This window comes from Lipotes vexillifer, unplaced genomic scaffold, assembly GCF_000442215.2.
Source record: "Lipotes vexillifer unplaced genomic scaffold, Lipotes_vexillifer_v1.1 scaffold639, whole genome shotgun sequence".
Taxonomy (NCBI): Eukaryota; Metazoa; Chordata; class Mammalia; order Artiodactyla; family Lipotidae; genus Lipotes; species Lipotes vexillifer.
The window spans coordinates 1,442,475-1,456,092 of record NW_006786377.1 but is presented as its reverse complement, the minus strand read 5'-3'; the positions used below and the strand labels follow the sequence as shown (position 1 = coordinate 1,456,092).

Here is a 13,618-nt window from a genome sequence, read left to right as displayed (position 1 = left end):
AAAAATGGAAAGAGTGAGGATTACCGTTAACACTGGACTTTTTAAAGTGGAAGCTTTGACTGAGGTTCCAGGGAATCCACGAGATCCCATTTCCAAAGCAGAGCTCGACTTACATGGAGTAACCAAGCTGGGGACCAAAAACCTGCTCTTCATTCTCCCTGGAAATACGCACTTTTCGCCCTGAAGCAGTCGCTACTTTGAACAAGCACCACTTGGGGATTTTATAATGGAGCAAAATGTCATTTTTGTCTCCTATTTAAAGTATTCGGTGAGGCCAGTTCTCTCCTCCCCGGGTGATTGATTTTGGGAGGGCCCTGAACTTCTCTCGCCCCACGCATAATAATAAAAGGACTTATAATCCTGATCAACTGCAAAGCAGTTCCTCAGAACATCTAGTCCCATTTAATAATCAAAACTTTGAACTGAAAGCTAAGATGTTTTTTCCTATCCTCAGCTCAGACCAGCTGCAAACAGGAAGCCTCCAGTGGAGAAAGAGGCCAAGTGCCTTTTTTGGTCTTTCTTCACATTCTTTCTACTCGCTGACTTTGTACAGCCTCTGACCCCTGCAGGCTTGGACAGGCAGGAGGTGGGTGACAACTGCTGGGTGCTGGCATCTCTGCTCTCCGTGCCGGGTGACAGTTTACACTCACTTCTCTCACAGGCCTCGTGTGTGGGGTTTTCTGAGACTTCCCTCACTGCTGCCACCTCCCGCTGACGTCCCCTAGATGCAGGCGATACAGTCCTGTCTGGCTCTTCACTTTCTCCTTGTGCAGCCTGTGGGCATCTCTTTAACTCCGAGCTGCCGAGGCCTGTTCATCCCCCAGAAAGCCTTCTTAGGTGCCCTGAGATGCACACAAGTAATGCCCTCCTTCTTTCCTTCCATAATTCATTTCTGGGCCAGAGGTCACACGCTGGCATTTCATCCCAGATAACTCTGGGATGCAGGCCACTCAAAACAAACATTTCTCCTTTGGCAAATACATCAGCAGTCAGCCAGCCCGTCTCTCACCCTTAAGGTCTTACGTGGTGGCAGTTAGATACTAGACTCCTGTGTCTGCCAACTGCAGGGGGCATATGCCATGTTCTCTAGACGGTACCGTCAAAATCCTTCTCATTTTGAGGTAAGATGCAGGCACCCCTATACTTCCTCCCTGAGTCTAGGTAGGGGTGTGTGTGTAAGACAGAAACCAGAGAACAACAGAAGCTCTCTCTCAAAACCCTGCCTCCATCTTCACTCTGGCAAAGTCCAACTGTTACCCGTTTGTGCCCCTGATGCGCACAAGCTCTCCTTTTCAGTTCTGTGCATGATCAGCATCCCTTTTGCCTATTCTTGCTTCAGGTGAAACTTCTAACCTTCTGGTACAAGTATATCATCCACCAATGATACTAACTGAGAGATACACAGCCTTGGGTCAGAGGAAAAGTATAGGTGATCAAACAAAATTGACTTGTTAGCAAGAAACAGTAGATAAAGAAGAAATAGGAAGAGAGAAAATGAGGGCAGCAACAAATAGAGAGCTTAAAGTAATGAGTTAGAACCCTTGGCCCCAAGCCCGGTGCTGGCTACTCCCAGGCTCCCTCACTGAAGCAGCCCGGTTTGCCTGGTCAGACCTGGTCTGCCTGGCCTGTCTCCTGGTACCTGTGGATGTGCGCCATCTAAAGGGCCTTGAAGGGAGATTTGGGACTGTGATCCCTCAAATGCCATTATTCAGTAAATGGATTAGAAAAATGTCAATAAGAATATCAATATTCATACATGTGGTTTCTGTTTCTGTGTAGGCTTAAAATGGTCCGTGAGGCAAGTTGGATGCTACCACTTCCAAAATTTAGTAAGGAAAAAAGGAACTAATCTTATTATAATATTTGAGTTGGAAATATGCTATTAATACTAGCACATTCTAAAATGTGCTAGTATTCTAAAAATTCTAAAATTCTAAAAATGTTAATATTTTAACCCCCATATCTGATAACGTCTATGTGCTTGCTTGGAATTACGACAATGATAACAATAAGAATATACATGCACATATACATATATATATATGTGTACTTTGTAAATAAATATATAAAGTGTGTGTGTATATATATATATGGACATATATATACACTTTTCTGAGAGTGTATAGTAAATAGAGTTATTACAAACTTGTTGAGTGCTTACCTGAAGATCTGGTGGTGTTTCTGGATTTTTAGTTAATTCCTTAAGATCATTAACTTTGGAATGAAGTTCTTCTAATCTCAATGCTCTCTTTTTAACTTCCGACTGCAAAATAAAATACAAAGGGGAAAAACATAACTAATCAAAACACTGACATATTATACTTGGCACTTAATAATTTCCAGCATTAACTCTGTCAAAAAGCCCCAACTTTAACCCAGGGTAAAACAAAACAAATAAAACAAAAAACTAAAACCAAAACTCTGCTTCATTTTCTGAGGACTCTCATTATTTGTGAACGTGGAAAAATGTCACCATTAACTTTCACTGGGAATGTGAGGGAGTATGCAGAACTTTCTTTCTCCCCACCCTCTTTTATTGGAAAAAAATGCTCCCGGAAAAAATTAAACATTAACCGAAAGTCTTGAGTCAGCGGGGATTTTCAACAGACTAACTGTCGTGTATTTATTAGCATTAATATCATTGGCTACTATGGCAGCATTAAAGTCTTGAGAAAGCATTTCAAAATAAATACACAACAGGAGTGCCTCTTAATTACTGTAGACTATATGTAATATAGAAGAAATATTTCAAATAGAAATTTAAAGGGTGGTTAAATAGAAATCAGGTTAATTAGGAAATTGACATCTAACATTTTGACTTTTGTCTTCTTTTTTTTTTTTTTGGCACCAACACTAACACAAGAAGAAGAAAGAGTAATCAAAGAATCATTATGGAACAAATTAGATGCTTGGAAACTTCATTAGTTATCTGGGCCTATGAAGGAACTTTTTTTTTTTTAACATCTTTATTGGAATACAGTTGCTTTACAGTGGTGTGTTAGTTGCTGCTGTATAACAAAGTGAATATCCTACACATATACACATACCTCCATATCCCCTCCCTCTTGCGTCTCCCTCCCACCCTCCCTATCCCACCCCTCTAGGTGGTCACAAAGCACCGAGCTGATTTCCCTGTGCCCTGCGGCTGCTCCAGGAAGGAACATTTTAATAAAGTATCCCTCTCAACTTAAATGTGGTATTTTGGTGCTTTGTAGACACTAACAAACCTCCTGATGCCTTCAATCTAGAAAGTGATTTACTTGCCCAGTAAGGATTAATGAATTGCCTGCCAGACCCATTGGCCTTCCCCAGAAGCAGCCTGGGAAATTAAGGAATCACCCCTATGCACCTCAACTTCATTTCCTGCACTGCAGCAGCCACGACACTGTTGGGCACCAGGCTGAATCCAGCTCACTGATTTTACTAGCTGGTGCATCACAGAGCATAGCATAAAAAACCCATCTCTGTGAGTGACTGAACCTGGACATAATGAACGTGGCTGAGGCCCACTGGCTCCCTGGATCCCAGAGGTCAGTAGTAGGAGTATCCTCCAGGCTGGTTGAACAGCTGGCCCTGATCTGTAGCATTTACCACCATTTTTTTTTTTTTTTTTTTTTTTTTGGGGTACGCGGGCCTCTCTCTGTTGTGGCCTCTCCCGTAGCGGAGCACGGGCTTTGGACGCGCAGGCCCAGCGGCCAAGGCTCACGGGCCCAGCCGCTCCGCGGCATGTGGGACCTTCCCGGACCGGGGCACGAACCCGTGTCCCCTGCATCAGCAGGTGGACTCTCAACCACTGCGCCACCAAGGAAGCCCCCATTTACCACCATTTTGAGCTACAGCATGATGTCACAGAACATGGAGTTGGAAGCACCATACAGGTGTACACGTTCTATAGTATTTCCATCATATGGATACAATAAGTGTCAGTAACTCAAGAGCCAGATAACAGTAATGGTCAAATAATAATTAGGAAGTGATAAGTTTGGGGAATTCATTACTTTAATTTTTAATACAACTTAATGGTACAGTTACTTACAATTTAATTTTTAATAATTTTTAATAATGGTTGTGTTTATCACTGGCTCACGAAATTCCTGAACACGTAGTGACTTTTGTGAGCTGGTGCAAGCTGTACTCCAGTACACACCACTGTTTGAGCTGTTATGTTAATTTAACATCAAAGGTAACAACTAAAGAGACTGTGGGATCCCTCTCCTGATTGTACTTTTGGTCTGGATAACTCCCTCTACTTATGTTTGCTCTTAGAAATAGGAACAACCTACAGAATGTTCTTTGGGTAAATACCACTGATAACTTAGGCAATACAGATGATTCAACAACACTTTATTCAGACTGCAGTCATCTTTCATGTGTCTGTCATGTTCCATATGTGTGCCAGGCCCAGCACTGGGTCCTGGAGCACAGAATGTGAACAGTATCTTCCCTCACCAAGGGCGCAGTCAGTCCCCTGCTTTGTGATACAGGTTACCTCTGGTCGCTCTATTTCCCCTTATCCTACTTCATCTTTCATCGTAGCCCAATTACCACTTGACATTTTACATATGATATATATTGTAATGTAAATAATGTAAATACCATAAGGGTAGTGACTTTGTCTGTTTTACTATTAAATTCTCAGTGCCCAAAACAATGCCTGCCACATTTTAGGTGCTCATTGGGAATCTGATGTGCAGATGAATAAATGAATGCAAGAAATGGGAGTTTAAAAGAGGAATTTAAAATAAATTGGCCGCTAGAACTTTAAAAGCCCACTTTCCGTGGAAATCTGTGACCCTCCAATCTCCGGTTTTCTTCCACTTCTGCAAAGGCAGTGGAAGAATCCAGCACCTAACTTAAATGTTCAGGACCAGTGGTAAGTACTCAGTAAACATTTTGTTTGAATGAAGAAAAAGTAGATACTAAATATCATTAGATTACAAACATTTTCAATGTGCTTTTCCCATAGGAAGGTGCCATAATCTCAGATGAATGGGACAAATTGTAGATTTTATGAATCTTTACTTTTCTACTAATACTTTAAGTGCCCCAACTAAGAAATGATAAAAATGCAAAAAAAGAAAACATCCCTCTTATCCATAGCCTAATCAACTTTCAAGTAAACAGCAAAAGACAGTAAAGAGTTTTATTACACTTATTATGTGTCTTGAAAGGAAGAATGAACTTTACTTTTTGTTTCCAGTGGTTTGTTTTCTTTCTTTTTTTTAAATTGAAGTGTAGTTGATTTACAACATTGTGTTAGTTTTAAGTGTGCAGCAAAGTGACTCAGTTATACACAAATATATATACATTTTTTCCAGATCCTTTTCCCTTATAGGTTATTACAAAATATTGAGTACAGTATGTGTCTTGAAAGGAAGAATGAGCTTTAAACAAAAAGACACAATTTTTTATACGCTGGTCAATGATGTACCACAAGCTCACATATGAAGGTAAAGGCATTTTACCTCAAATTCTTTCAGGAATTCTTCTGCTTTGAGGCTGTTATTCAGGTTGCTGATGCTTTTGGTCAGCTGTGGAACAGAACTGTTTGTCCACCCGTCGATCTCATCTTTACTTGTAAGTACATCATCCCAAATGGACAGGCCTACTCTCAGCCTGTCCATGTTTTCCTCAATTTTCTCTGATATCTGGGATAGAAAAGAGAGGCCAAATCATTAAATCTGAGGCTTTCAGATGCTCTTTGCCCACTGAAGTATTAAATATGTCAATGCTTCCTTCATATTCTGACCGAAAAACAAAGTTTTACAAAAATTATGATAATCTAATTAGTGCTCCTGGCTCAAGTAAATGCTAACTATTACATAAAGTATTTCTGTCATTAGGAGAGTTGATTGAATTTTGATTTTCATCTGTAAATTGGAAAACAATAACAGGTCTATTGCAGTCTACTATAATATAACTCACTCTAAGGTTTAATTTTACAGAATAGGAGTCTAGCTAGGGCAGTACTGTATATATTTTTGAAAATGACACAATAAGCCCTTTTATTCGTAATGCTGAGATATAAAAATGTACATAATTAGACTTGGACATATTTATAGAATAAGTAAATGCACAGGAGAACAACCTACTCTGCATGGTTAAAGTGTTATTAGTATTACTGTTTAACAATCTTCCCATAATAAGAATACCATTTTAAAAGTGGAGGCAGATAAGGTTCTCTGAAGTCCCCAAATTATTTGATTATAATATGCAAACATCAATATCTAACTTCAGTAATTTAGCTTAAGTAAGGGAATCCACTGTAGGTTAAACTTCTGAACCTAAATATTGATAACAGGGGAGCGACAGAATCACAGGAATTATGAGCTGGAAAACAATGGAAAATATGTATGGATTGAGATGTAGAGTTCCAGAGAGATCGAGTGACCTTGTTGTATGGGCACATAGCTAGCAAATGACAGAGCAAGAACTAAAAGCCAAGGATGTAAACTACAAGTCCAATGCTTTTCAATGCACAGTTATAGTCTTATTACTTTAAATTATTATCCATTATTGCTTAATATTCTGGAAGATGTTTATAAATTATTCTTCTATTTTATCCATGATCCCAAGGTTTAGAAAAGAAAAACATTTAGAGTTATAAATATGTTATGATTGAAGCTATCAAATGAAATTCTAGAAAATCTGCCAATTTAACAAAATAAAGCAAATAATTTTTAACTATTTCTAAATTGTATGTGAACACTATATTTTTTAGAGTATCATTTTGAATTTAGCATTAAAAGTTAAAAAAGGAAGTCACATTCCTGAATAATCCTTGCCCAAAAATGTGACTGAGAAATGTGAATATATAAACTATTCATAGAATCCCAGGTGATGAGCTTACATCCAGCCATTTGTCCACAGTGCTCTCCATGTCTGTTTTCACCAAGATGAAATCACCACTGTGAATTTTTTTCAGCTCAGACAACAACTGCTTTCCTTTACTGGTAAAATCATCCAATTCTTTCTGTTTATTACGCATTTCATTCTTGGCAGTTGCATGCTATGGACATAAATGTTTCCTTAATTAATAAAACAACCAGAGATATGTCAAGAATTTATAACCATTTGCCTCTACGAAATTTAATTCATGGTTGACCTTACGCAGAAACCACTGGTAATAATGAGCTATACAGATATATATAATTTTCTCGAATTGCTAGAATCCCAGAATATAAGTATTCCTAAAAAAAAAAGTTGAGCTTGTCAGCATGAATTAGCTATATCTAAATATACTGACAAGAGTTTTATAGAGAATGCATTATGCGTAAAAACAAATCTACTAACAAAGTCTAATAAAATAAATACATCTTGAATTATTACCTTTGATAAAGCCCATTTAAGGCCCTCCTGATCTTTTACAGTAGTTCTGGTTACAATCACATTGCTGGCATTTTCTAGGACTTTAGTTACAGCTGACTTCAAATTCTGATACTCTCTCATTAAGTCAATAAGTCCACAGCATAGACCCTGGCTGTAATGATTAAGAAAATACATTATTTATTGTCACATATCAGGATAGGGAAGAGCTCCCCCATGATTGGACCTGATATATAACTACATAAGGGTACTCTGATAAATGCTGGAATCAAGGGAAAACCGATTTCCACCTACTGATGTCAAAAGCATTCTGGCCAATCTGACTTAACCCTAATGTCCAAAATGTTCTCCATGAATGAAGAATCCACCTAGTCAATAAAACAAAATCTGTTAAATTTTTTTAAAAAATTATCTGTGATTTAATTACTTCATAGTATGTGAGTTGAGGGGAAGGAAACCCACTCCTCCCAAAAAAACCCAAAAAACAAAACAAACAAAAACTACTCCTCAATAATTAAAGTACAGGGACTTCCCTGGTGGTGCAGTGGTTAAGAATCCGCCTGCTAATGCAGAGGACACGGGTTCGAGCCCTGGTCCGGGAAGATCCCACATGCCGCGGAATAACTAAGCCCACAAGCCACAACTACTGAGCCCATGTGCCACGACTACTGAAGCCCACATGCCACAACTACTGAAGCCCATGCGCCTAGAGCCTGTGCTCCGCAACAGGAGAAGCCACTGCAATGAGAAGCCCGCGCACCACAGTGAAGAATAGCCCCTGCTCACCGCAACTAGAGAAAGCCCACGCACAGCAACAAAGACCCAAAGCAGCCAAAAATAAATAAATAAATAAATTTATTTTTTAAAAAAAGTACATATGAGATTTTCTTTTCCATTTTAAGAACACAAATTTTCATTAAATATGAATCCCCCAAGAATCGTCAAAATATAAGAGAGTTTTTGTTCATAAGAGTAAAATGCCTTTGAGCAAACAATTCTTCATCCAGGAATTTTTCAAAAGAAAGAGGTGTGCACTAAGATTTGGGTAAAATTATATCCTTCACACCATTATTTGTAATAGGAGAAAACTTAGAAATAAGCCAAATGCTAAAAATAGGCCAATAAGTGAATAAATTGTGATACATTCTTATGATTGAATACTGTGCAACCTAAAACAAATCACAATTTAGGAGAATATTTAATAACATGGAATAAAGTTTTGCAATATGGTTAAATTTTTAAAAGCCTATATTAATAGTCTACAGTATATAATATGTATATATAATGTATATACGTTATATACATGTATACATAAATTAAATATGAATGTTACAGATGCTTATGTTTACATAAAATGCTTATGTTATAAGATGCTTATGTATACATAAAAAATTAAATATGAATGTTAGAGATGCTTTATTTGTAGTCGCCCAAACTGGAAAGATCCCAGATATCCATTAGTTGGTGAATGGATCAACTGTGGTACACCTAGTAAATGGAATGTCATTCAGCTATAAAACTAGATTGGACTCTGTGGATATATATCACAATGTGCACTGAGCTAAGTAAAAGAATGTATTTAACCAACTGTAGTAAAAACTTATGCATACACCAAAAAATGAACATGAGTGTTTAGATATGCTTTATTTACAATTGTCCAGACCGGAAAGAATCCATTTATGTGTGATTCTGAAAAAGATGATACTACAGAGACAGAAAAATGATCAATGGTTGCCAGGGATTGGGAGCAAGGGGAGGGATTGATGACAATGAGACATAAGGGAATTTTTTCAGGTGGTAGAACTGTTACTGTGAAATTTGATAGTTGTGATATTTACACAACTGCACGAGTTTGTTAAGCTTCTACAGTTTAAGGGTATACACTTAAAAGGATGAATTTTACCGTATGTAAAACATACCTCAATTACAAACAAATACAACAAAATGAAAAGAAAATCAGGGGTTAAGACTCTCATGGTGGCATTTTGTAACTGTTGACAACTCTGGATTTTAAGCATCAAATTTTGTATATAATTGTTATCTCAAGACAACTTCCTCAACAAAGTTCTGTAGGACTGAATTTTTAATGTTACTAAATAGACACAATACCTAAGTTGGTAAAAGATATTAAACTCTTGATCACACCAACGCAAATCAACAGGCAACGGCCCAATGTCATAAATTAAGTAGAAAGTTAAAAACAAAAACTGAGAAGTTTTTTACTTACTTTTCATGAATTAGTTTTTTGGTGTCATCCCAGGTAACCTCTAAGCGGTTTATCTCCCTGTCGACCTCAGGTGCAAAGACTACATCTTTCTGAGCAATTTGCTTAGCTTTGTCTTTCAGCCAACATAGTTCATGCTCATGAGAATTCAATTCATCTTCTAACTGATTGAAAACTCTCAACCTGCAAATTAAAATGTTATTTTATGATTAATTTACTAAAGGTAGTGAACTAGTATTTCCTTTCCATAAAGCATGCATATTGGTAGCTAGAAGAGCTTTTAACACAGCAATTCATGTATATCAATGGATAAAGATGTTTTTAAAGTTAACTTTGCATAATTCAGACTGTACCTTAGAAAACATTGTAAGTCATTCTTACTATTCACCTTCAAACTGCTATTAAGTTTGTATTCTCTTTCTATTTTGCTTAGGTGGTATAAGAATTTTGACGAGGGCCGACATTGGAGGTAAAGTAGGTGGGTACTTATTGAAAGGTCATTGGTAAGAAATTCTTTTGGGGACTTCCCTGGTGGCACAGTGGTTAAGAATCTGCCTGCCAATGCAGGGGACATGGGTTCAAGCCCTGGTCTGGGAAGATCCCACATGCCACAGAGGAACTAAGCCCATGCGCTACAACTACTAAGCCTGCGCTCTAGAGCCCGCGAACCACAACTACTGAGTCCACGTGCCACAGCTACTGAAGCCCGCGTGCCTAGAGCCCATGCTCTGCAACAAGAGAAGCCACCGCAATGAGAAGCCCGCGCACCGCCGCGAAGAGTAGCCGCCGCTCCCTGAAACCAGAGAAAGCCCACGCACAGCAACGAAGATCCAACACAGCCAAAAATAAAAATAAATAAAAAAGAAGTTTAAAAAAAAAAAAAGAAATTCTTCTGTGCCATGAAGTTCGACTCATATTAATAGTAATATTTAAAAATACAACTTTACCTACTTTTTGAAAAGATTACCACTAGAAAATGATTATGGGTTTTTTTGGTCCTTAATATATTAATATTTGAGTATTTGTAAAAATAAAGTGGTCACAGAGAGGCAGCCACTGACTCTTTTAGTTCTTGCATTTTGGTATAGTGCTGACTATATGCATTATCCCATTTAATTCCCAAAGCAAAGCGGCTAGGAGCAGGCATTATCAAAATATCTCCATTTTATAAGAAGAGAGGTGATTTGCTCAAGGTCACCCAGTAACACATGAGTATGGTATGACTGGGATTTAATGATCAATAGATTCCAGGCAACATTTTCCATAGCCTCTGTGCAACCTTGGTGAGTTCAGGGTCGTGGGTACTGACATGGCTCTCGAGCCCAACCCAGGCCTCCTCCAGCAATTTTAGGATCTCCTGGTCTGCTGGAACCGAGCCTGCGAGGAAGGGCCGTGCAGCACCAACCCTACTGCTCATTTCCTGGCTGAGCCATTTGCTCCTTTGCCACACTTCGCTCGTCCTTCTACCCTTACTCTGGAGGCCATTTTTCCTTCCCAAATTTTATTCCCTTTTGTAAATTTACTGCTAATCTAGTCAGATAGCTTATTGCCCATGAGGCATATAACCTCGGGAGTCATTACCACCTAACCAAAGCCTTAGCTTGATGTTTGATTCTGGTTAAAAGGAAGCAAATGGCAATGACTGTGGCAGGGTCAATATAATCTTTATCAATTACGGGCGCCTTAGCATGAACGCACTTCTGCTGTTTCTTTGCCCCCTGAAAAATGCAAGAGAAAGTGATGCTGAGAAGGTAAGTGGGGAGAAGTTCTACTGAGAAGGAAAAAGAAGGTTGCAAAGACCGCTATAGTAACAAATTACTTCTCAAATTTACTGCGGAAAAATAACTTTGACCCCCTAGCTTCTCTGTTAATCTCACCTGACAAAACCCCGACTTTGCTTAAACCCACTTCTCTGCATTCTCCACCCCTCTAAGCAAACAGGTAAAAGTAGTGGGGGAGAACCACTTTGCCAGGCTGTTTGGTTCCCCTTCAAGTGAATGAATACAAATCTCAAATGGCAGCTTATCACTTACCAAGCACCAGAGGCTTCATTCCCATTTTTCCCTACGTTTTCTCCCCACAACTTCCTGTCACTCACTCTCAACTAAGGACCTCACTCCAGTCCTTTCTGAGAGGCTAGAAGCCCCAGGGAAAAATTACCTCATATTTTACCACCAGAAATACAAATCCACTTCACTTTCTTTCTCCTCTGCCTTTCATTCTTGTTACAGAAGACGAGTCCCTTCTTCTATCAGTTAAAAACTGCTTAAAAATAGATGATATGATCAATATACTCTACGGTAAATAGAGTGGCTTATATATACCTTTTAGGAAAGTCCTTAAGGAAAACAAGGAAATTTTAGTACTACTGAAGTGTTAAAATAGTCACTAATTTTATCCTCAAAATATTTTTTTTGGCCATGAGGCATGCGGGATCTCAGTTCTCCGACCAGGGATCGAACCTGTGCCCTTGCAGTGCAAGTACAGAGTCCTAATCACTGGATCGCCAGGGAAGTCCCCTCAAAATATTTTTAAAATAAGTAGCTAAATCTGGTACTATTATAGTTTTGCACAAGAGTTCATTCCAGACCAAATAAAAAGTACACGAGACAGCAGGCTTCCACGCAGTTTCCATTCACCTCTGTTGAAGCGCTTGGCGGGTTAGTTCTTTCAGCCGCTCTCTGTCAGCCCTTTCTTCGATGTCCTCAATGCTTTTCAGCAACTCCTCTTTCTGCTCTTGGAAGGCTTTCTTCAATACCGCCAGGGCGTCTGCCTCACTCTGCTTGGTTCCCAGAAGGTTCTGGATCCTCTCTAATTCAAAGCAGAGATGATCAGCTGTAGTTCTGCAGGAAGTCCTCTGCTCAGAACTTCCACTTTTGAGATGGTATTGGGCTTTGGTAAGAAGGCCATCAAGACTGATGGCAGTAGCTTCTAATGTTTTCACATCTCGGATAGCAGCCTTGAGGTCCCTTTCTAATAAGTCAGACTGTTTCTTGTTCATACTGTGGGTTGCTTCCACTGTTTGCCTCAGCCGGTGGAGAACCTCTGACAGAGAGGCATGGCCCTGCAGGAATTCGGCCAAGTGGGACAGGGCAAGCTGCCGCCTCTCCACGACCTGGCTGGCCTCCTCAAACAGCTGGTAGCAGTCCTCCGCTTTGCCCTGGAGGAGGTGAAGGTCCTCAGCGCGGCCCAGAGCACCCAGCTTCGCTAGGTGACCCTGCAGACTCTGCAATTCTCCCTTTTTGCTCTCTACTTCTGCTGCATGGTCCTGGAAGAGGAGAGAGTTAGTTATTGATTCCCCAGATACACTGTTTTACCGACACAGATATCGTCAGGATTCGTGACGTCAAGATACATTTTATAGAAAATTTACAAATCCACTGTCTGCCCCTTTGCGGTGTACATTTTTTTAAAACCTCTGGCCAGCTTTACAACTCAGAATATCTTTCTCAAGGACGGGGGAGCCATCCCTTTGAAATGTAAGTCATCAAGTAAGACAGCATCCCTGACTCCTAACAGGAATATATGAGAAAGTACTTTTCCTTTGGGTAAAACTAATTAGCAAACCCAGCACAGAGTCAGGACTCAAAAAATATTAAGTGTTTCATTATTAAATATTGTTATAAGCTTACTATGTAGCTTATCTCCGACTATCCCAATGCCTGATGGTCAGTATCTGATTTTTTAAATGTTTTATTTTTTGATGCCTGGATAGATATTATGTATAAATTATAAATAAGGCAAATAAATCATAAATTTTAAATAACTTTCAGGCTAAAGAGTAATTCAGAAAAACTCTATCATGAAAGCATTGGAATTCAGTAGTAGTTTTCAGCATTGGAACAAAGCAAACGAAGCTAAAAAAAGGAACATTCTTGGGCTTCCCTGGTGGCGCAGTGGTTGGGAGTCCGCCTGCCGATGCGGGGGATGCGGGTTCGTGCCCCGGTCCGGGAGGATCCCACGTGCCGCGGAGCGGCTGGGCCCGTGAGCCATGGCCGCTGGGCCTGCGTGTCCGGAGCCTGTGCTCCGCAACGGGAGAGGCCGCAGTGGTGAGAGGCCCGCGTACCA

At 39.6% G+C, this 13,618-nt stretch overlaps 1 protein-coding gene across 1 annotated transcript in view; it reads right to left on the bottom strand.

Annotated features, from left to right (window-relative positions):
* The window catches only part of SYNE1 (spectrin repeat containing nuclear envelope protein 1), a 385,453-nt gene that overhangs the window by 256,588 nt on the left and 115,247 nt on the right, over positions 1–13,618 (bottom strand). Inside the window, exons 38-43 of the mRNA XM_007458743.1 lie at positions 12,190–12,818; positions 9,554–9,733; positions 7,330–7,480; positions 6,851–7,009; positions 5,466–5,648; positions 2,162–2,263 (exon numbers count right to left, since the gene is read on the bottom strand). Coding sequence (XP_007458805.1) covers positions 2,162–2,263; positions 5,466–5,648; positions 6,851–7,009; positions 7,330–7,480; positions 9,554–9,733; positions 12,190–12,818 — 1,404 coding nt within the window. The remainder of the gene's footprint in view (positions 1–2,161; positions 2,264–5,465; positions 5,649–6,850; positions 7,010–7,329; positions 7,481–9,553; positions 9,734–12,189; positions 12,819–13,618) is intronic.